At 40.5% G+C, this 24,917-nt stretch overlaps 1 protein-coding gene across 38 annotated transcripts in view; it reads left to right on the top strand.

The window, feature by feature from the left end:
- The window catches only part of DST (dystonin), a 307,340-nt gene that overhangs the window by 132,435 nt on the left and 149,988 nt on the right, over nt 1–24,917 (top strand). For all 38 annotated transcript variants that reach the window (XM_065056139.1, XM_065056154.1, XM_065056174.1 and 35 more), the window contains 3 exons: nt 8,336–8,502; nt 24,188–24,300; nt 24,431–24,537. In XM_065056139.1, coding sequence (XP_064912211.1) covers nt 8,336–8,502; nt 24,188–24,300; nt 24,431–24,537 — 387 coding nt within the window. The remainder of the gene's footprint in view (nt 1–8,335; nt 8,503–24,187; nt 24,301–24,430; nt 24,538–24,917) is intronic.

Below are 24,917 nucleotides of genomic sequence, written 5' to 3'. Positions count from 1 at the left end.
TGGTTCTAGAAGGTGGAGTGAATTTTAGAGAGTCGTTTAAGTTCACATTTAATGTCTGCAGTAAATGTCATCAACTTTTGACAGTCTTGTAATTCCTTTGGGCCTTGTATCAAGGAAATGAATATTTCTAATTCTTTTCAGTTATGGGCAATAGGAACTGAAGAGATAGAAGTATGTAGGCAGCTTGAAATAGAAAAAGTGAGCGTAAATCATGTTAATAACTCTCTACACTTCTTTTAAAAGCTCTTTCCTCCCAAACTGTCTGTATGACCTATTAATAGTAGTTATTGAAATTCTGTCTTCCTCTGAGGGTAGGATTATTTTCCTTTTACAATAACAGAAACCAAAGCATGAGGTTAGTTGCAGAATGTTGGAAGGAAAGCCAATTTTTTTTCTGTTGGTATCCGTGCTTACCAATTCAGTCCATATTACCAGTTTTGCCCCACTCATCTGTAAGTTTTAATCAAATGCTGAATCCAGGATCTGGTCCAAAACTGATTTCCTTTGCTCAACATGGATGTCTGAGCTTTGAGTTGGGTGAACAGAGGGAATGGACTTATGCCAAAGGTACTCTTTCCAGCAAAGAGCAACTGCACTTCTGTTGTTTACATAATTTACTTTTGTAACAGGAATAGTATTATATTTTTCTGAGCTTAGTTTTTAAATACAGATAACACACCAAATTACATCACACAGTACACACTAGTACAAATAGCCTCCTAATACACATGGAGATCTTTGCCCTTCTAATCTTAGCTGGAATTCAGGAACAGCTTAGGGATGTTCTTTGATTTGAACAAAACGTCATTACTGAGTAAAAGAGTATGAGGCCTTGTCAGTTCTGCCAAGCATGACTGCTTTTTCTGTATAATCAGAATAATACAGCTTCTAATATTGCTGCAGTTATTACTCCAACCAGGCATACAACCCTTGTTACCACAGGAGTAGGAGGGGAAACATGAGGCTTTTGTTGAGCACCTACATCAATACTGAGGGCTGTGCTGGTGATATTGATAAAACACTGCATAAAGGGATAAATATGAAATCTGCTGACAGGTCAAGCTAAACGCCCAAGTTGCTGAAATGTCTGGTTTTCGAGTTCAGCTCCCTTTCTCCACCCAAGGTTTTGAGTATGAGTAATTTTAAGAGCACCTAGCTTTGACCTATAACCGAAGACGACTAGATTTCAGACTCTAGCTTATTTTACAAAGTCATGACCACTTTCCTTTTGATTACTTTTGAGAACTAAATTAGTATTTGCATCTCCTGTATTTCAGTATAAAACAGTGAAGCTGTTAGTTATCCGCAAAGTTTCTGTTATCAGCCTGAGCTGATACACAAGGTTTGCAGTTACCAGTCTCAGTTTTTACCATTTTCTTCACTCTAATTACAGAGATCAGCAGTCTCCACTCACCGTGTCAACTTATTCATGCTGTAATGTGCTCTCAGCTTCCACAGTGCCCCAGATGTGGCTGATATTTGACAGTGTGGTAGCTTTTCAAACTCAGAGACAGGCATACAGAGGAAACTCATTGGTACAGCTGGCTAATTTGCACTGTAACATGTTTTACCCTCTGAAATGGCTTAGTCCCCGCTACTGGAATACATGCCTTAAGTTTCTTTCTGTGGTACGTGTTCTTATGCATGTAAACCAGTTACGTTTTCATGTTCAAATACATGCTACCTCTGTTTTCCTATTTGTAAAATTAAGGTAAGCAGGGCGTTGTGAAGCTTCATTCCTGACTGCTCACTAGTAGCTTTGAGAAAATCTTTTTTTACTCTCTGATGGACCCTCATTTCTGCAGCCCTTTGCTCCTAATGCAGGAACATGACTTCCTTGAGCAAGATACGCTCTGATACTGTTGTGACTCGGGGCTGTCCTAGAGCAGATGGCAGTTTGCACTAAGGTCAAGAAGTTGTGAATCGAGACTGAAGGAGGTTTCCTGCAGCAGAGCCCTTCTCAGTGATGTTTTAGCACAATGCAGGCAGAGTAGAAAATCAAGGTTGTAGTTTTGGCTTCTATACAGGAGATACTGCTGCCGTGATATTTGATGTCTCCTGTGTTGAAACAAGCCATGGTTTTCATTCACTATCAGCAAAAAATAGCTACCAGCTGGTTTTACCACTAGTGTTTGGTGGTTGTCAGCTTCTGTCACAACCAATGACTTCTGTGTATCACATTATCAATCACTATTCTTCCAGTCTAGTTTGTGGTAGCTTCAGTTCTGGTTTATGGATGTACATGTTTTCTAGAAAAAAAAAATTCTAAGATGTGAAGAGAATAACTAATCTACTTCCAGTATTCAACTGTTGTCTTGGCTGCAAGTTCCTCAGCTGTTTTTTTGCCATGCATCTACATAGTGTCTGATACAGTGGATTTCTTATCTATAGTACTAATAATAATCTGCAAGAAAAAAAAACAACAACACAACAAAAACAACAACAAAAAGGAAAAACAATGCATATTTGAGTCAGGTTGAAGGCAATACACTTGCTTTTATATAAAAAATGTAGAATATTTGTAACCTGCATATTCAGCAGAATACTTCCGGCTAAATAGTGATATGTTTATTATTTCAGTTATTATTGGAAATAATTGTAAGATAACAAGACAACTTCCACTTATGTCCACCATCATATAATCTTGTATTATCTATTCATATAGTACAGTTAAGGGAGGAAGAGATGCCGGTTGCTCTTCTGGAATGCGATTAGCACAGTAAAGGTGCAAAAGTCAGTTTTGCTTTATTGGCACAGTATTGTTTACTTCCTTGTAATATTCACAAGAAGCAGACGTAATCCACCTTAAATGCTGGTGAAGGAGATCTGTAATCATTGATGGAACTACAAAGCCATGGCTGTAAAGGTTCTGGACAGGTCATCTGGGTCATCTCTGTACATGAAGGCACAATAATTTAATGAAAACTGTTCTTGACTGATTCTTGTTCTTCTGTGTCTGCCTTATTGGTGGTTTCACATGCTTCCTGAGTAATTATTCTAGTGCTCATCTGTCTTTTTTATTAAAAACTGGTTTTAGCTGAAAACAAGTATGCTCATTTTAAACTCATTAGTTCTCTTCTCATTGCCGGAAGAGTTGATTTGTTACCCTTTTTTGCAGCAGCATTTTATGTATTTGAAGACTGTTGTCACACGTCCCCTCAGTTTTTCCTACTTTAAATAAACCTAATTTTTCAGTCTTTTCCAACAGGTCATGTATTTTTAGATCTTTGTTGTTCTTGTTTTTCTCTTTTGATCTGCTCCAACTGATGCAGTATTTTTTGAAGGGTGTTGCCCAAAGCTGGACTCGCAGCTCCACAGAGCCTTGTGAGAGCTGAATCGGAGCATTTGAATTTATGGCCAGATGGAAACTCACAAAGTCCAAGTGTAGCGTCAGGGGAGATGACTTCTTGTGATCACGTGCAAGTTCAAATTCCATTCCTATAACTATACTTCCCTTAACATGTTGTCAACAATCCTTTTCAAACACAACACGTAACTATTTAGCTTAGGTGGAAAATAGCATTTCAAAATCTATCCATATTAGCATATTATCTTTTATTTCTTTGTGTTCTTCAGACTTTTCTGGTGTAAGGCTAGCTGACATTGGAATATATTTCATTATACATCATACATCTCTAGCTTATTATGTACTTTTGTGCATTCAAGTACTTTATGTCAAATTTGGACTTGCTTCAAAACATTTGGGATAAGATGGAATCGGAGGGAATACTCCTTGCTTACTATAAAGTCGTCGTCTTCTTCTGTTTGCACTGTAAAAAATCAGCCACGGATATCCAGCAGCACTGTTGATCTCTTTTGGCAAGTGTTCTCTGATCTGATCTGCTCTGCTCTTTGGACTCAAAACTGCATCACTGAAATCACTGCGAAGAGTTTGAAGGTTTTTGGTGTATGGATTTTGTATACTTTATGATGGAGAGAAAACTTACAGGCAGAGAAAAAACACGTGCAGTAGCAGAAGTGGACTAGTTCTCCCAGTTAGAAGCAAGAAATAGAGTATTTAGTGCCAATTAAGACTTTGAACCTGAAATGTTAGGGCTGTGCAGAGAGTTAGTTGTGTCTCTTTTTGTTGCATACCTTATAATTCGTATGCTTTGAGATAATTTGGAAAACTGGATCTCTAGCAAACAACTGTTCAAACTCATGCAAACTCAATAATTTGTTCCATACTCAAGGAACAAATGTCCTCTAGTAACTACTTATAGTGGGTAAATTACAGGTTTGTGGGGTATAAGAATGAAAGTTTCACACAAACTGGTTGCTTTGAAGCCCAAAATCTGAACAGTGCAAGATTTGATTGCCCTTATTTTCAGTTTTAGTATTCCTAATTCAGTAGTCCTTATTTTTCTTTGTTGTGGCAAGTGATGTTTTAAATATTGATGGTGTATAGTTAGTAGATGAGTATCTATATTGTCCTTATGAAGTTATCAAAGGAAAGATGTGCTCTCTCTCCCTCTGACCCCTTATTTTGTGGGGGTCGTATTTTACTTGTTAAGTAGTTCCAAGTTAATAGGGCATCTTGCAAAGTAGAGCTCATATTTGTAAGTGTAATAAAATACAGCTCTTTGAATCACCATTTCCTTCAGTGTTTTTTATACTTTTTGAATATGAACTTCGTGTTTAGGAAAAAGTGTGAAGTCTTAGTCTTGAAATCTGAAATACTTTATTTAGAGAACAGAAGTGCTCAGCCTGTTTCAGGTCTCAGGCTAAAGTTAGTGTTCCTTAACCAGCACTGAAATAGGCTACCTCCATGAGTGAAAAGCAACTTCAGTTTTTAAACTCAGTCTAGTCTACTCCTTTTTCTTCAGGTGACCAACTGTGCTGGTTTTGGCTGAGATACAGTTAATTTTCTTTGAATGAGCTAGTGTGGGGCTATGTTTTAGATATGTGCTAGAAACATTGTTGATTATACAGGGATGTTTTCCTCACTGCTGAGCAGTGCTTACTGAGTCAAGGCCTTTTCTGCTCCTCACACCACCCCGTATCAGCGAGTGGGCTGGGTGTGCACAAGAATTTGGGAGAGGACATGGTGGGGACAGCTGACCCCAACTGACCAAAGGGATATTTCACACCAAATGATGTCATGATTAGCATATGAAACTGGGAGAAGAGGAAGGAGGGACATCTGGTGTTAATGGTGTTTGTCTTCTCAAGTAACTGTTATGTGTGATGGAGCCCTGGCACTGCTGTTCTAGAGGTGCCTGAACACCTGCCTGTCGATCAGAAGTAGTGAATGAATGTTTTGCTTTGCTTGCCTGTGCAGCTTTTGTTCTACCTATTAATCTTTGCCTCAGTCCACGAGTTTTCTCAGTTTTGCTCTTACAATTCACTCCCCCATCCCATTGCGGGGGAGTGAACGAGCAGCTGTGTTGGGGCTTGGTTGCCAGCTGGGGTTAAACCACAACACCAACTAGGATGCTGAATGGTGCTTGGAGTTGAAAATGCTGTTAATCTTAGGGTAATGAGGTAAATTCATGTTTTAGCCATCTAAAACTTGGATTGCAAGCTTGCCCAGTGGTCAAGCTCAGAATAAGAAATATTCTCCTTGTGTTTGTGTACATAGCTACCAATGTTGCTTGTATGTAACAACAGATACAAGTAGGACCTTCAGAAGTTGCCTTGATGTCTGAAAATGCTTGTTGCCAGAGGAATCTACTGTGCCCTCAAATATGCTGCGTTTGCAGTCTGTAGTCTGAAATGTACACAGCCATTGCCAGGCAATGAGCCGTGCAGGAGGCTAAAGGTTTCAACCTAGCAGTAAGGAATGGCCATTAGCAAATTACATTGCTGGATTGCTGAGTTAGAATATATTTTAAAATGTAATACTTAAGGATTATATGTAGAAGACTTACTGAAAATGACAGGGAAAAATGTATAGGTTTGGAGGGGTTTTTCTGCTAGACATCTGGCACTTCCAGATGACATCATCTCTTTCAGAAGCATTGTCCGGATAAGTGATAAATGGTTGACTGCGTTTATATTGTGGTTTAGTTGTTCTGTGATGAATAGAAACTAAAGCTACTGAAAAAATATTTAGTTTGCTTTCTTGCTTCGAAATACCAAAGAATAAAGGTAACCCACTGAAAGGAAATCTTACACTACAGATGAGTTCCCTAGTTTTTTTACAAGAACATTTTCAGAGTGATTTTAAGTTGGTCTTTTGCCACATTGGATTCCCCGTTGTCTTCACATGCAGGACTCATACCATCTGTATTTTGTGTGATTTCATGTAGTAAATACTTCTTACAGGATTTTGATACCTAGAAATTTATAAGCCATCACAGCTACATGTGGTTCTCTTCAGTGTCTTAAACAAAAAAAGATATATTTTTTTCTCACTCTCTGATTTTTCTTTAAAATGTGCAATGTTGAAGCTGCAGACAATAGGATGCAAAAAATGCTGTCAGATCTTTGAGGTGTTCATGGGCTAGGTGAACAGTTAAAACTGCTCCACTTTCTAGTATCGGTGCCTCTATCTTTCCCTTACTTAGAGCCACTGGATATGATGGCCTGTGATAAGAATCTGAAGAACTGCTTTCACAATGTGCTGTTTTGTGAATACTTGCATAGTAAACTAATTTGTTCCCTGCGTAAATTTACTAATGTTTGCTGTATGTCTGTAAATGCTCATTGTCCCCTGGAAGTGCGAGAGGTGGTTAAGCAGAAGCTGCAGAGGGCGCTGCGGCAGCTGTGCTGCCCTGGCAGCCCAAGGCTCTTCCTTAGTCCCCCAGTTGCTGGTGCTGCCCAGCACCTCCTGTCAGGCAGTGACATGGCAGCATTGATAGGAAAGCTACGTCTCTTTGTTCCTGGCACTGTGTTTTGTGTGGCTTTAACATGAGAAAAACGCGTAATTCCTAGCCTAGCCTGTCTGAATTCCCCCAGGAAGATCCCAGACAGAAGATACCTTTGAGTGCAGAGGTTTCAAGGCCAGGAGGCATCGTTATGACTGTCCCATCTGACCTCATGAACATAACTCTCTGGTTTATACTAGAACAGGTTTGCTGGAATTGTCACGGCTCTGGAGTAAAGCCTCTTCAGGAGCTAACTCAGCACCTACCTCTCCCCCAGAGCTGTCTGTGGGCAAACCTGCCCTCAGCCCTGGCCTCGCGCTGCCTCCAAAGTCACAGCAGGGCTGCTGTAGGCTTGTGCTGTGGGGCCTCTTCCTGGTGGGCTCACCGGGGTGCGTGATGTCCACCCACAAATCTTGGCCTTGTCTCAAGCCCTCTTGCCTCTGCCCGAGCCCTTCAGCCTGCTTTTCTTAATGTCTGAGCTGCAGTACTTGGGTCCTTGTGCAATGCCTGTTGGTACTTGGGTTCTTAGTCTTCTTCATAATAACATCTTATACCATCTGCTGTTAGAATAAGTGGGGAAAGGTAGCCACTTAGAAGAAAGACCACCTGTGATATCACTTCTTCAAGGCATGTCTTCTCTTTGTTATATCTTGCATTTCAGATACACATTCAATACAGTTTCTATCACATAAGGTGCAAACAGTATATGTGCAGATTAGGGAAATGTCTGCTTCATATTCATACAGTGATAGTTTTCTAAGCAAACTGACTGAACTTCATTAAGGGAGAATTTAAGGTACTAGAAAGTAGTACTTGTATGTAATCTTCACAGTGCTTTCCTTTTCTGTCTGACATGAAGTTGATGATGCTTAGATAAATTAAAAACAAATATCAGGAAAAATTGTCGTGTATCATCCTTCAACCATTCCGTCATTCCTGAAATGCTTCTCAGAGAATTTTATTCTAAACCCATTATTGTCAGTTTTCACTGTAAATGACTGTTGTGTTACTGAATTCCAGAACAGCTTATATTACAATTTAACCTATTTTAAAAGAAGATAAACACTTCAGCAAAAGAAAATAAGTATAATATGAATATCACTATTACATAAGTTGTGAATATCTACATATAAAATGTTGTATGTAAATGAAATTATATAACATTTATGTATAATAGGTGTAATACATGAAATAGTCTATTATTCACATTATCAACATAAAATAGACATATTAAGTATTTTTCATCATTTAATAGTATTACATTATCTCCAGAAATTAAGAGGCTGATAACTAGCTAACTGAAGAAAATTGTGAAGCTATGAATTTTGTAGTTCATATTGAGGACACTAAGGGTGTGTAAGGATGTGACATGAAAGAGTATTAATACAGTGACTAATAATAAAAATATTTATGTATACAGGTATTGGACAGAAAATTCTTCAATAATGCAGAGTGGTTTTCTGCAATATTTTAAACTTTATTATGTGTTAAATATACTTGTAACATTTATATTAACTGTATTTTAGATATCTGATATCCATGTTACTGGAGAGTCAGAAGACATGTCTGCTAAAGAGAGGCTGCTCCTGTGGTCACAGCAGACAACCGAGGGTTATGCTGGAATCCATTGTGAAAATTTCACTACCTGCTGGCGTGATGGAAGGTTATTTAATGCCATCATTCATAAATACAGGTAAGTATTCTGTTTGTTCCCTTGAAAAATATTAATTACAGCATTTTAATGTACATAGAGAAGGCTCTGTGGTTTATGCCTGTAATAGCACTGCAGCTGATTCTTCCTGAGCAATTCCCTGCTCTCTGCAGCCCAAGGATGCCTCATTAGCCCTTATGTGTCCCTCCTTACTCAGAGGAGCATCTCCATGAATCCTGCCCATCTCTTTTTGGCCACCTCCAAGCTGCTGAGAAGAATGTCCCCAGGTTTCAGTCTTTGTCACATTCCTTTTTGGTCACCTTGATTTTGAAGTATAGGCAAGGTACAGTCAGAACTGATCTCAAAAGTCCAAAACTGCACTGCTGGTAAAGTCCATCAGCTACTGCATGACCTGAGATATGCCCAAGGGCCCCTTATTTTTCCTTATGTGACTTTACCATGCCCCTGAAGCCTAGAGCTTCTTTGGTGTTTCTGCTTGGAGCCCAGATCTACTCTGAGATGTCTCCTGTAAAATGGCAGGGTATTCTCATGAAAAATGAGACCAGTTGTCTGGAATGGTCTCAGTCTGAGAAAGGAAGTGTACTATTTTCTCCCCCTTTTGATGCTTTAGTGACCACAGTCTTATAGACAGGCATTTGTAGAACTACTGGTGGCTGTGGCTAGAAGCTAAAGGTTGCACTACATTAACTTTCTTAAAATACAGATGAAGAATTCTACTGATGAGATAGGATTTCTAATTCTAGTTTCTAAGTAAAAACAGGTCTCTCTTGACAAAGCCAGCTTTGGCATCAAAACTTGACAGAGGAACAAGATTTAAGATCATTGCTGTGCTCAGCATTCTCTCTTGGTTGGCAGCATCTCTCTGGTTTTGTACGTTTTTTGTTTCCTAAATTGAATGAAGAGGTTTGTGTCTTAGAGGACCACATGGGAGAGTATTCTGGCCACTGGGCTAACTAGCGTGTACTGGCTTGTCCCTCAGTGTGCAAGGCTTGCAGCTTCTGGGTTTCATTATAGCATAAGTAAATAGTTTGTGCTTTATACGCTGGGGCATATCATAACAAAGTTTGAGGGTACATTATTTCCTTGGTATAATACCAAAGCAGTGTCCCAAGTAGGGAGGGACAAATTTGGTACATTTTAATGCAGCTCCAGGGAACAGACCCTGGATCAGATTATTCTCTTCTTGATTTTCCTCTTTCGGGACCGCTTGGCTCACCACAGAGAGAAGAACAGGCAGAGCCAACACACACACCATGTGGGAACCAGGACACTGAAGTAAAATGGGCGAGTCAAGCAGATGCAGCCTTTTCCTCACACTCTGTGTAGAGAGGCTGCAAGCATAACATATAGTGTACTGAGCCCCAGAGAAGGTAGCTGTGGCAGTACATAGCTCCGTGGTAAAAGGAAGCTGCAGCTGAATCCATGAGTTCTCTTTCTGACTAATGCTTCTGTTCTGGGTAGCTGGTCAGGGAGGAGGAGCGTGCCAGCAAGTCTTCTTTTAGTAACATTGCCAGCTATTTCCCTTTGTCTTGCTAAGGAGTGGGCTGTTTTACTTCAGGACAGAGCAGCCAAGAGAATGAACATAGCACAGGCAAGTATTTGAAAAAATAAACAATTTGGAAGATACAGAGAGAGGGGAAGAAAGAAAGGAAAGAGCTTAATGAGACGGAATAATGGAAAGTATTTCCCAGAACTTTTTCAGAGCCTTGTACCACTTGCATAGAGTGGTGTAGCCTTTACGGCTCAGCAGCTAGTAGTTGTGGTATATATAAGTTCATAAATAATGAAAACCTTGAATTCTGTCCTCTGGCTGTGCACATGTTAGGGCCTTGGGATATGACTTGCTTTGCTGGAACAGTGTTTCTGGCAGCGCTCGCTGAGTTTCGTTCACAGCGTTTCAGCAAGGAAGCACAGGCGCCTTTAACGTGAGTGTGTCAAAGCAGATGATTCAGTGGCTGAAGAGCAGAGTCCATGTTTTTGCGTGCTTCTGTGCCAGTTTCCATTTAGCTTATCCTTTTCCTGTAAGCATAACTTCTGCACTTAAGGATCCCGTGTCCTTCCCAGGAATGTTTACTGTCCTTATCTGATGTCTTTTTGCTGTGAGAGGTTACAGATTCTTGGACTCCATCTTGCTGATGAAATCAATGAGATTCTTCTACTGATTTCAGTGAGCTTCTATGTTTCTTTGCTGTTTTGTACTGTTAAAACAGAGATAATAGTTTCCAGGTATTGCTCACGAGATAGGAATGGTCTTTCCAAACAGTCATCTGATATTGTTAACTGCAGTATTTTACTCCAGGGAACTCTTTTAAAGCTTGGTTTGTGTTCTGAGCAGTAAGTAGGTTAAACACTAACAAAATGTGCACATTTCGAGCAGTGACTCTCCATATGCTCTGTTTGTCTGTTTTAGTAGCTCCCAGTTTGCGGATCCCAGGTGTTCTCAGGAGCTGGGCAGAGCATCCTGCAGAAGCCACTGGCTGGTGTGCTCTCCAGGGCAGGTGACCAAGCGTTCCTGCTTGGACAGTGGGGTGGGTGTGGGGTGCTGGCACCGCAGAGCACCCCTCTGGGTGCACGTCTGTCAGTCGTGGTGCAGCGTGGCAGCCCCTCCTGTGCCAGGTATGCTGTGCTGGCTGGAGACACCTCTCCTTACAGAAGTGCCATACGCCCTGGGCCAGGAGTATCTGCTCTCTGCGAGTGGGGACAGTGCTCTTCAGCAGGGACATGACTGCCAGACCTGGAAGGGGTGTAAATGTCCCCAGACCTAATTTTAAGGGGATGACACTTAGTGCTATTATAGTAATAACCAGAATGCTCAGAAATACCCAGGCATGTTACAGAATTGCAGTTGTACTGAGCAACAATAAGCTGCATATTGGATGGAGAGCGCATACCCATGTCATGACACAGCGATGGGGAACCCCCGTGGAGGGTCTGTCAGGTCAGGGCCTGGCAGCCAGGGCCTATCTCAGTGCCCCAGTCAGGAGTGGGGCAGCCGGAGACATTGGGGCAACACCAGCCCCAGGCGTGGGGCACATCCCTGGGGATGGGCTGTGGCTGGGCCCGGGATGTGGGCCTGCAGGTGGACTGCAGCACTGCAGGGGTCAGGGCTGCGCTTGGGGCCGGAGGTGAGGGCACCGGCAGCTCCCAAAGAACAGGAAACATGCTGTCTGTGAGCTGAATCTGAGCACAGACAGGCAGCCTGTACTCGCAGCGCTGACACCATGGCTGAGCAGTCCTTTCTGGATAAGTCATCAACAACACCAGCCATATAGGTCCAGCGTGATTCCTACAGTCATTTGTCCATGAGATAACCAGATGTGACTTTCCAGTTCTAGGTGACAGGGATGGGAGTGGCAGGTTATAATTACCTCCTCTCCAGGCATAAGTGATTTTTTAACTGGCAAGTGCACACCACCTTCAATACATCAGGAATCTGCAGAAGCTGCGTAGGGCTGGGCAAGGAGCTGGGCTGTGAATCAGCTGCCGACGGGCAGGGAGCGTCTCCCCTTGGTGGGACAGCCCGGCTGCGCTTAACAGCCTCAGAGGATTGTTTCATCTGGGCTGCTCATAGTCATCTCCATTTTTTCTGCCCAGTAGAGGATCCCAGCACCTTTTGGTGCAAACCAGCCAAGATTTATGATGCCGAACTGCAGGAATAGCACATGTATTTGCCATGGCTCCCTGCTTCCCCAGGGTGCCTGGGAGGAGCAGGAAAGGGCCAACATGACCAGCTGTAGTACCCGCGCAGCATCTTGTCGGAGCTCAGCTCGCTGGTGTGCGGCGGCCGGGCGAGCCGGGTTCCTGCCCAGCCCCTGCCCTGCGGGCACCCACAGCCGTGCAGGCAGCACCCGCCGCAGCGCCCAGCCTGGGCAGGTGGGCAGTGCGCAAATCCGACACCTGCTGTCCTGAGCAAACGCGGGACATTTATTTCCTTTCCTCTCAAACAACACACATTAGGCTGTCAGAGCTTTTTGAAAGGGCCTTCAGTTGCTTTCTCTCTTACCTCTGCTAAGAGTATGAATGAGTTTCCAGTGATTTTGCAGTATTCTTTAAAGGAAAGGAAAGTAATTTTATGAATGACAGAAATGAGAGGAAAAAATTACTCTGCGATACTTGGCTCCATATACCACTGGATATTTTTTTTCCCCACAGATTTAGGAAAATGTAATTTGTTTTCATGTAAGAAGGTTGGTTATGTGTTCAGTAGGTTCCAGCGGTCTGTGTTTATAATGTAAGATTGAAGATTACTCGGCTGAACTTCTGAAGAGAATATAAAATGCGGTTAAATCCTGGGAAATGAATGGGGCTCCCCACTGGCCTCAAGGACTGCCTCAGGGGGCTCCATTGCAGCTCCAGGATTTTGCTTTTCATGTTCATATTCTGTATGAATATTTGTTCTTACATAGAAATATCAAATAAAATAATCAGATTAAAAAGTCAGTTTTAATACTGAACATTACCACGTTTGTTAATTGTACATTTTTATTTACCATTTCCCCGAAAATAAGCCCTACTATGAAAATAAGCCCTAGCATGATTTTTCAGGATTTTTGAGGATGCTCTAAATATAAGCTAAAATAAGCCCTAGTTGCAGTTCATAAAAAGAGTCACTTTAAATAGTGTCCAGGTAAATGTAAAAAAGTAAGCATCTTTTAGAGCAAAAAATTAATAAAAGACCCTGTCTTATTTTTGGGGAAACAAGGTAAATATATAATCTTTCAGACTCTTTTGAACCTCCATACCTTTTTCTGGATGTGGGATCAGGTCCATTAAAAGCTACAGATACGCCCCGGAGATTCAAGAATATTCTGTATGTCTCATCTATTATGTAATTGGCCTTTTATAGCTTAATTTTTAATTGAAGACATGTGTTACTTTAGTGTGTTGTGTTGGAAGAAATCTGACTTCAGGCAGTTTAAAAAGTACATTATGTTTCTTTCATACCATCATATCATACGTAGCAAAAACGTGTAAGCCAGACTTCAGTGTTGAGGGCTGTAACACTCAGATTTTCCCAGAGATACTACTGTTCTGCATGCTGGGGGCTTCATCTTGCAGCTCTATCACCTTGTGTATCTGTAGTCACTATGCTGTGTTTTAGGTAAATGCTCTTGATTTGTGTTTTTGTTTTCTTATATACGTGCCTTTTGCTAAGGGAGAAGAAATGCTCATTATTTATAAGTGTATCCCGTTGTTGAAATGTATAGAGACAGTTGTCTGTAGAGAATGAAGGCTACTCTTCTTTCATTAGGAGTTGCGTGCCAGATAGCAAATAATCTTAATTGTAGATCTACATTACACTTTGCAAATACATTTTACTGTAAAGCAAAGCAAATAAAACGAACATTTAGACCAAAGTAACAAACAGCTTTTTTTGACCTCTGACTGCCCTGAGCCTTTGGTGTATGAGGACTGCAGGCAATTTTGGTTAAAAAGTGTCTGAAAACTGAATTTCAGCAATAGCAGAAATAAGAGCTTCAAGGTTTACAGTTTAGTAGTACCTATAAACACTTTAAGGACAATGGCTGCTGATACTCAGAAAACACAGGTGTGGTTACACACCTGCTCATCTTACATTCTAAGGAAAAAAATGAAGATGTGTGCAGTGCTGTCTACACTTTATTTTTGTATTACAGTTCTTATAATAAAGAGGTAATTTTGCTTTTAGCATTTACAAAAGAAAATCTAGCACAAGCAGTATGTTCTTGTGTAACTAGATACTAGCATTTAATTAGTAGCCCCAGCGGTGCCTGCATGGTAAAAACCAGCATCTGTTCAGGAAGCCCTGCAAGCTTAGTACAGATAAAGCCATGTTTGTGCAGTTCTAGTCTCAGGTTTTGGGTCTGTCCTAGTACATGCAGTGGGTCCAGTCCCTGCTGTCTGGCCCGGTGGGTGAGCGGTTCCGCAGGGCTTGTGTCTGTGGGGCTGAACTCTCCCCTCTGCCCCCGGACGGGGTGCAGCCCCCGCAGAGCCGTCTTGGGTCACTGGTGTCCCAGGTATTGCCTGGGAGGGTGTAAGTTGCAATGGCCTTGGTCATGCTGTGGGAAGGACCATGAATTAGAGCCATGGGCTTCTGCACACTTTCAGCATGGGCATGTCCAGTTGTGTCTATACTTTTAGGTGAATCTTAGCAGCCATGCAAAATGGAAGGACACTGGTTAGGACAACACATGGGTAAATTGTGCTTAGGTCAGGCCTGACAAACAAGCAGGACTATAGTACACACAGGAAGGGTTCGAAACAAGCAATGAGCAAGGTTATCTCATGATGCTGTACCAAGGCTTGCTGAGACCGCCTGCAGACAGTTGTCTACAAATTTTGGCACCACCTAATAGGAATGATAAGTGTTGCAAATGCTGCAGAGAGGGAAAGTGGTGATAGATTTCAAAGGGGTGTATTTGGAGAAAAATGTTTTATACTGTATTGTTGAAGAAATGCGGGGATCTGATCGAAAGGAGCCTTCGGTACTGGTAAACTTTGTGCAAGACCTTAAAAATGCTTTTACTTTTACATTGAATACAGTTTAGGGAGAGAGTGAGGAGAAAATGGCTATTATCCCCAAACAGGAGGGGAGCAGAGACTGACAGAGAATGCAGCACGGGGTGAGTGTAGCAGGTACGCTGGATGCTTCACGTGGGAGGATGAGGAACAGAAGCTGCAGCAAAGAGTGTGTCCCCAAAGGAGGGAGCACTGTGACAGCTCCACAAATGCTAAAGCAAGGGAGGCAAATCTGCCAGTGCCACAGCACTTTTCTTTTGAAATATTACTATAATAACTGCATATGCTTTCAGAATTACTAGGTGGATGTTTTTTGGAGTGTGGTATAGCAGGGAGCAACCTAGATTCATGCCTGCTAAATAACTGTTCTGGTTTAGAACAAGCTGTTTCAGCTTTACCCAGCATGATTTGCCATGTATGTGTAGTTAACTAATACTGAGCGCCTGGGCAGCAGTGCAGGTGGCATCCTCTGATGTTACAACACGTTGCAGCTGATCAGGTACTGACATGAATACATTCCTCAAGGGGAGGGATTGTGATGCCTCAATGTGCAGGAACACGTTAAACACCCTTGGGGAATGAATGAGAAAGAAACTAAATACTACACAGTGTCAAGCCTTAAAATGCTAGGGGATATATTTTAAATAAAGAGATTAGTTGGGTCTGCTAGTTTTGGCTTGCCGTTTTGTAACTCATAATTTATTGTTACCCATCTTTAACAAAAAGAAAATGTGTGTTTGGTTGTGTTATGCCCCGCTTCCCACCCACTGTGTTCTTCAGGTTTTCAACAGTTTTCAACTCTTCAGCTGTTTTGAACAGTCTTTCTTATGTAGAAGAAACAAACTTGGCATTAAGAATTGGCAATTTGGGAAAAGATAAACAGGGTTTAGGATGATTAAAAATATTGACAAGCAGACTTGCTTCTAATGCTACTCGCCTGAGTATGCACATACATATAGCTGATGGGTTTAGAAATAGCACGTAACCTCAGCTACAGTTTAATTGAATGTACTCAGCAGAGTTCTGATGGCTATTGGTAAAGACTATATTAAAATAGTACTGGAAGCAGGCCTGCAATTTTAACATCTTGTGTTGTGGTGGTGGTTTGTCTTAGTGGGTATTAAATGGAAGACTTCCAGGCAGTTGCGTTGATTAATTTCAGATCTGGACTTAAAATGATCCCTGTGTATATTGTGCTGGATCCTGCTGCTAGTGGCAGCTGAATGAACGATAAGTGTTATTTTTGCACTGAGAAGAAAAAATAATATTGGAATGAAATCAAAGCTTTTTTTCTTGTTTAGCCAGCTGGAAATTAGCTGAAAAATAAAGCTTTGAATTGAAAGGCATTTTTAAAAATTTGGATTTCATCTGTCTCTTACGCTTCGATTAGAAAAGACCAGGACACCTATGGGTGTCAGAAGCATTTTTTCAAAAGCATATGGTGACTGAGTAGTGGCGATGTGTGTGCCCATGATAAATCGGACAGGGAGAGAGGTCTTGGTCTTCTGGCAGTGTCTTTGGCAAGTTTGTGGCACATGGCAAAACAGTTGCCTCCAAGGCAAGATGGCACAAGGAGGAACCTTGTTTTTGAACCCATTGTGGTACCTCACCCTTCCTCCCTGTTGGCAACCGTGTTAATCGCACTGGAAAGCAAGTGCGTCAGGCAGTCACTGCTGGCGTCTGGAAGGAGTTTTCTCAAGGAACAGAACAGAAAAATAATTTGATTTGGTTTCTCCATTGTCTTTTTGGTATTCAAGCAGTCCAAGGAACCATTACTTATGTCTTTTTTTTTTTTCTCTCTCTAGGCTGCACAGTGTGGGTTGAGGTTAACAGTTAATGAGCCTTTCTGCTATTTATTATAGGCAAAAAACTGGCAAAGTTATAATACTATACCATTATTGTTTTTGTAATGACAAAAGCATCTCGAGTTACTACAAAGTGCATGTAAAATCTGTTTTTGAAGCTGGTGAAAGGACTAAGATCCTTTCAGTTTCATTCATGTGTATAGCTTGAAGTGTACTTTGCAAACTTACTCTCAAGTTGTGGTTAGGTTTGGTTAGGCATGGCTAAAGCTGAACTCAGGGTTTAGCTAATTGGTCTTTGATGTTACAATGCCTCAATTGTGTCTTTATCTAAATAAATTGGTATAGGAAGTTACAGGTAAGTTTTGCTGTGCTAACAAGGGTGGGACAGGAGGCTTTTAGTTGGTTTATTAAACTCAGTGCTTGTCAAATCAAGGACGTGCATGATATAAGGAATTAGCTGTATATATTGTTAGGGGCTAAATTAATAACCTAGGGGAAAAAAAGCCCTCACATGCCCTTATGTTTAGTGCAGCTGAAACATTCATTCTTTTTCTATTGGAGGTCTTGCTACAACATGTCGGAATATCTGAAGAATAGACAAGAAGTGTATCTGTGAATAATGTGCCCTTGTTACAGTATTTCCATCTCACTGTCACTTGCAATATCTTTTTTCAGAATTATTCACTGTATCTGAAAATTGGTATGAAAAATTAGGAAAGGCATACACAAAGGAGGACTGGAGAGTTCAGATCAGATGAGAATTTTACAGCTCTTGATGGAATAAAAAGGCATCATTGTTCATCTTTAGAGAGGCATTGAATGAAATCTATAGAGGCACATCAAATAATGAACAGCACAGGCATTCCTGTCATACCAACACAAGAGAAAACAAAACCAAAAAGACTGTACAAGTCATAATGATCATGTGAAATACATTAGCACAGTGTGTCGTTGAGGCTGGGGCCCTGTGGAGCATGAGAAAACAATTTGCCACGTACTTCAAGAAACAGTATGCAGAGCTGTATTCAGCAGCTTGCTTTTGGTCTGTCACAGTTTTAAGGATAAAACTTTTCTATAATGTTGGTTTTCAATTAGTAAATTGTTTGCATGTTCCCTGAATTCTGAAGTGTCGCCTAACTTCAGTGATGACATTGCTCAGCTTCACCAGGGTTTTGATGTGTTGGGTAATTTTGGGGTGTCACCATGTCATGTGTTGTTGTGAAGTCTATGGTTCAACAGTCATTTTAGTCTCACATTTGAGATTATGTGAAATATTTTCCATATCTCCTTCCACCAAAGATATTTCTGAAATGTTGTCAAATATTTATGTAACTTACTTCAAACAGTCTTTACCAATAGGTCATGATAGAAGGCTTTCACGGAGTACTTTTCACCTGCTTTTACCTTTAGACTTCCAGTCAAGTGCTGAATGTTGAGCTACCAGACATGACATACCACTTGTCTCCTTAATTACAATGGTAGAATTTTAGTAGCTTTTTAAGAATTTGTTTCATATTAATGGAATGAGAAAGTCTTCAAGAAGTCCTACGCAAATCTGCAGTAATCATTGTTATCAAGCCTGTGAGAGCCAGTTAGGCAGTTCTGCATTTCAGTCTCAAAAACGTGTGTGTTCAGGGAGGCAGCACATTTCATGACAGCTTTGCAGTTATCTAAACTCCTACTCGGTACAGCCAGTGGATTTGGCTTCCTCTGGAGTAACTCTTTGATTCTGGATAGTTTGCTAGATAGCTTGCACTCGTTGTGTTGACCAGATGTCCACTGACTGTTATGAAATACATACAGACTAAGTAGTGTTGTACCTAGGGATTAATAGTCTTTCCTGTCCTTTGACCTTTTTCCTTTGAAGGATAGCTGCAGCCAGTTCTTTGTTGAGGTACTCTGCCACACTTATGTCCATGATGTATCTTTCATGTTTAATTTTCTAGCTTTTCTACTCAAATGTTTGTGATTTAGGGTGCAAAACTTCCATGAGAGCTCAAGGATCAGTGCCAAAGTGCTTCAGGTAAAAAAGGTCACCTGTTTCAGACATCTGTTTTGATACTTACTCTTGCCAGTTGCAGATGTTGGCATGGAGATCAGTGCCCACATTTCTGTGCTGAAGGCTGAGAGTGAAGGGTTCTTCCCAATATGGAGCAAGAAACTCAGTGAAGCTAGAAAATCCCCTCATGTGTGATTGCTGTCCACAGATCCTTCTGAGACAAACTGACAATTTTGTAAGGAATTCAGAGCTGCTGAAACGGGGGTGGCCAAGAGTATAGTCAAAGATAAATGCTGACTCAGGAGTCAACATTGTACCTCTTCTCTTCGGCATGGGCTTTTTCACACCAAGGAACCTGCTGCAGAACCTTGTGCTGTGTGTCCATATTGTGGTCCTTGATTCTGATGATGGAGGAGATCTGTTCCTCCTTAATGCCACAAAGTCATACCTGCTTGCCGTTTTTGAGTAGAAACTCTTCTCTTCCTCCTCTCTAAGTGATCAGACTGTGTGGAAGGAAATAGGAATTGCTCTGTTCCCTGAAACTTGGGTTACCAGGTTCTCTGAAACTGGGTTACTGAACCCAGCTAGTCCTATATGGCATTTTTTCCCTAAGACATGGCATCCTTGATGTTGAAGCTCCCATGTGATGATAGAAAAAAGATCAGGCAAGTTAACTGTGGTAGGTATATGCATTAGCAAAGGGTATCTACCTGACATGAAGACAAATTCTTTAAAAAGTTCGCGGACATTTGTTATGCAGATAAACTGCTGTAAATATTTTTTAGAGCTTTTGAAATTCTTAAGGGGTAGGTTAAATGGTAGGTGTTACTATATAGTAGGTTAAGTAATAAATAGATTTTGCTTCATCATCTCATTTGTAGAGTTCCTGGGAAAGTAGCAGGGGACTTTTTACATGGACTTTTCCAAACTTCTGATTCCTGTCTTTGCAGTCTTTCTGCTATTAAACAAAATCTTTAAAGCAGAGGATGATCTATTTCTTGTGCTCCCTTTTGAAATACGTGTTGTATCCTATCTGTTTGAGAAGTTTCTCTATTAATTTCTTTTTTTAAATTTTATTTTATGACTGTGTATTCTGGCATGGTCTTCAATTTGTGTCAGTAGTCCTCTCATCCCTGAAAAATGCATGAGTCTTTCTGGAACTCATCCTTTTCAATTGTCTAAAAACAATGAAGCAAAGAATTTGTTTGGTTTTTTTATAGGTATTTTCTAGTTAGAGCGGTGGAAACGCTAAGTGGACTATAGCAACGCATACATTTCACTCTGCATCTTTAGTCGTGTTTTGTCTGAGAGTTCTACTTGAAACTCACTATATTAATATTTCTGCTCAATATAAGCCAAGAAAGAAATACCCTTTTAATGTCAGGTTTTAACTGAAACAAACTTGTGCAGGTTAAACATCTTAAGTGGTTCATGTAAATAACTTCAAACTTGTCAGCCTCCTTAACGCATTAACAGTATTTTAATGTGGACTATTACTCTGATGTATGTGTGTTTTAATAAAGCTAAACAAACATTGTTGTAACTTGGGCAGCTGTCATCCAGGAACAGTGAAGAGAAGGATGTGGTTTCTTGATTGTTGACTGGGAAAATCAAGGTTTGATTAAATACCCTTTTCCACTTTGAAGTATGAAATACCCTTTAAATCTGACATTTTGTTGTAATCAACGAATATTGTAGCTTCTATTTCAAATCTTGAACTGGTTCACTAGGTATTAGATTCTGGCTACAGGAAAATCTACATGTGCTTAACTTTATTATGCACAACTCCTTCAAGGAGTCTTTGCAGAGTAGAAAGCTCGTATTTGATCTGTGTGACTTGCATTATAAACCCCTTCATTTCTTCATGCTGTTCTGTAGATATTGTTCACTTGCTTTTCTTTGTGGTGCTAGATATTTTTGGTTTTTTGAATTGATCATAATTTTGTCAGCTTCCTAATTAAAGTGGTACTAATCACACCCTTTCCCCCCCTTCACTTCTGATACGAATTGTGTCTAATTTCTAACACCTACACTAAGATCTTGAATGGCAGGCACCAATCTTTTTATAAATGAAATGATTGATGACTCACAGTGTAGGAGCCAAACCCCTTGACTTAGGTGTGGCTGCAGGAGAAGCATCTCCTTTGCATGGAATGTTCCAACTCGGCTGGTGTTTGGGATGTTTATGTGTGTGTTTTCATGGCAAGGGCCCAGCCCACTGAAAAATCTGCCAGAAGATAATTCACAATATTATAGCAGAAGGTAGAGTCATTGTCTTTTACTTAATGTACATTTAATTTAATTTGTTCTTGACTGTGCATAAAACCACTTAATAATACTATGCAAATTGATATAAAAATATGTTTATAGTAAATGACAAATAACAGCTCTCTACAAAACTTGCTTATTTTCTTTTTAGCCTTAAAAATTACAGTGTTTGCTGTGGTGGATGATGCTTTTAAATCTAGCATTTACTTCAAATAAGACAGTTAAATAAACACACATTAGGGGGATACTAATCACAACTGCAATTTAAACTGTTAGTAGTATTCCAGAATTTAAAGGAGACATTAAAAGCTAGATATTAGAAAATATTTATGAGTCTTTATAATACAGCCACACAACACTCGCTGTGCACAACCTGTACCCAGTAAGACTGAATTCCTGTGATTCTTCAGAGGAGGGTGGTGATCACAGCACTGAAATCTGCCTGGGCATGCTCACATTCAAACTCCCATGTACCCGCTTAGTGGGTGGGTATCTCTGCAAGCTTATAGCAGATAAAAACTACTTTGATTTTTATTTAAAATCATGAGAAAACACTCTTAAACAAAAAGAGCAATGTGGCAATTAGTGATTTCCTGAGCCATGTTTTTTGGATGCATTTTTCTAGGGTTAAAAGAAGTCGGTGCTAAGCTTGGGAGGTAAACTCCCTTTTCTGTGGCTTTGCAACATGTCCCACAGCCACTTGGGAAGGGAAGGGGTGACCAGAGTGGGGAGGCCCCAAACCCCCAGCAGGGTGCGTTTCCCATGGCCAGTACCAGATGCTTTTGCGTTCAAGTCGTAATTCCTGTCTATAAGCCATCAGTGGGCTTGTCCTTAGTCATCTGTTGAGCCTCCTGTCTGCTTCAGAAAACCAAAGGCAAGCACTATCAAGACAGAGACAAGTGCTGTCTTCTGTAATATTTTCTGGTAGATCAAGACTTTAGGTAAATAAAGACCGTTTAATCTAGGCTGGTATGCTATGTGTTATCTGTATAAATAACTGGAAACAGTGCAAATTTCCCTTGTTCTTAAAGGGGATCTGGAATAACCCTATGGTGGTAGGAGTTTCAGGGATGGGAAAGGATGTTTAAAAGGGGGGAGGCATCCCAGAGGCTGGGCTCTCCTTCAGCTGGGGGATGAAGCCACAGCAGCGATGTAAAATGATGTACTACACAAAGGCAGTTATTTTTTCTGGATTCTTACCATATCACTGCGAGAAAAGCCTTACCTCTTCCTCATCTAAATAAAAGCTTTATTCTAAGGAGATAATCGTGTCGGTGGCTCTGCAGCTTGCAAATCATCAACTTGTCCTTTCTTGTTCTGAGAGCTGGCAATCAAACAGACAACATACGTGGTTCTTGGGCCATTTTTATCAAGTGTGAAGCAAATGTAAAGAAGGCAGGTGAAAAAAAAAAAGGCAAAACAAACCAACAGTGTACGCTTACAGAAACCTGCTTCTCTCATCTAAACTGTGCTGTGAAAGTAATCTTTATTATTCATACCCTCTCTGTTATTGTGGCTGAAATGGGAGACTGGAGTGCTCTGTTTCCTTTTCTAGTATTGTCTTTTATTTTTCATGGATTTTCTGTGCTGCCAATAGCAACAGACGATATTGGTTTCATTGCATTGTTTTCATTACACTGAAATTCAGAGAAGAATGGCATGAACTTGTTCATGCTCCCGTGAAGCATATTGGAAGTGGAAAGTCCCGCTGGTTTAGGAGGATTATGTTTCTTTTTGTACTGCCTAAGTTTTATTATTAATTAAATGTCCTTTCAAGAAATAATAGGTGCAGTTTTATTATCTGTCCTGTAGACTTGGCTGCTAAAGAGCACAGGAAACCAGCGATTCTAAATGGCTGAGAAGAAATACATTTATTTTTATTTTCAGTGCCCCTGCAGTTCATTCAAAGACGATCTTGTATTGAGTGTCCCAAAGTCAATACCATTTTGTGATCGAGGGAATTTGAGGTGTTGCCAAGTGAAATGTTGTCATTTGTTTTGAACAATGTGATATTTAATAGTTTTATTTCTCTGTGTTGCAATTATTTAAAGGTTCTGCTAGGTAAAACTAAGAAAATACTTTTTCTAGAAATAAAAATTAGAAAATTCAGAGACTGAATTGTGCAGTAAAGTTTACATGTTTTTTCTTTTGGGGTTATTTATTTTTGTTTCAGTGTGGGTCTGGTGTTCAGTAGCGTAAGATTTCAGTAGCAGAAGTTTCAGACCCTAGTTGGCTTTAGTGGGATGAGTTTTTGCTCAGCATTTCTGATAATTCCTCTTCCTATTAGTTGTTATGGATCAGAGGATTCCCGTGTTTTTAATTGGCAGACAGGAACAGAGTCTGCCCTGAGAACCTCAAGATCTGAAAAGCAGGCACCACATAGTGGAACTGAAGGACAATATTGATTTTGAAGTTTTACATTAATTTAAAACATTAGTGATGTTGGTATGGGATAACATTTATGTGCCTTAATAAAGTTTATAGGTAAGATTGGCTTAAGAGGAGTATTCCAGGAAAAAACAGAATGTTGTGTGTGGCGGTGGAACTGAGCAGGATGGAGGTGTGGGTGTGGGTGCAGGGACTGGCTGCAGCGTTCGTCTGCAAGGGGGGCTTCAACGCAGCCTGGACCGCGCTCCTTTAAAGCGCAGTCAGGAGACTCATCTTCCAGAGTAAAGAGCTGTTTTGTGACTGAACTTGTTTCCATATGGGTTCTGACATGTGCTGAAGACTTTGATGCAGAATGACTAAAAACTTGGAAAGGCAAAATAAAGGAACTTCCTCAGGTAAAGAGAAAAGTGAGTTTAACCTCCTCAAAGGCACTGGAAAGGACAAGGTGCGATAATACAGTGGCAATGCACCTGAACAAATATGCACAAGAAAAAAAAAACGTATATATATAAAAGCCATGGCTAGAAACTTTAGCTTGTAGATGGAGAACATACAGTGTTGTAGTTGCCCGTTACTTGTGTTTATCACTTAGCCCTGACCTCAGCTCGTTCACGTGATTTTAATGAAATCCTTTTTTAATGAAGACTCTGTTGCTGTATCGATCCATGCTCTTGGTTTGATTAACTACTACGGCAGTGACTTAAAACGGGTAGAGCTGTAATCAAGTGTTACTGTTTTTGTTTGACAGGCCGGACCTGATAGACATGAATACCGTTGCTGTTCAAAGCAACCTTGCAAATTTAGAACATGCTTTTTTTGTAGCAGAAAAACTTGGTGTTGCCAGACTCCTGGATCCTGAAGGTAAGACAGCTGCAAAGGGCTTTGTTGCAAAAACCCTAATGTTTAAATCCAAACTGCCTGCAGGTTGTAGCGTATTTGTGGGCATTCTTACAACTACGTGATAAAGTGCTGTTCTGTCTTGTGCTTTTAGATGTTGATGTTTCCTCGCCTGATGAGAAGTCAGTAATAACCTATGTGTCATCACTTTATGATGCATTTCCCAAAGTACCAGAAGGTGGTGAAGGCATCAGTGCAAATGTAAGTAGGAGAAAAATACTTGTGCAGTGTGTGAGCTTCATTAATACGATTCTTGATTTCAGCTCCAGAATGTTAGCTGGATCTTCTGTGGGATTGCTGTCACACCTTTCTTTGACATGATTTTCTCTAGGTTGAGCTTTTAGAGGTTTAGCAGCTATTTCATGTTTTAGACATGAAAATATTCCTACAAAGAGCTTAATTAAAACCAATATACCATGAGTTGGACAAAGATGGAGTCAAAGTTCTTACTTTTCAGTCATAGACCTATAAATTGTGCCTCTCTGATTCTTATCTGTTTGACTTTTATTAAATGAGAAAATGTGGTTTTAGTGGAATTATTTGGGACAAGAACTGAAGAGTGAAATAATCTATTTAGAGGT

The sequence above is a fragment of the Columba livia genome, chromosome 3, assembly GCF_036013475.1.
Source record: "Columba livia isolate bColLiv1 breed racing homer chromosome 3, bColLiv1.pat.W.v2, whole genome shotgun sequence".
Lineage (NCBI taxonomy): Eukaryota > Metazoa > Chordata > Aves > Columbiformes > Columbidae > Columba > Columba livia.
Note: the sequence above shows the minus strand (reverse complement) of the source record. Positions and strands in the feature narration are given on the sequence as shown.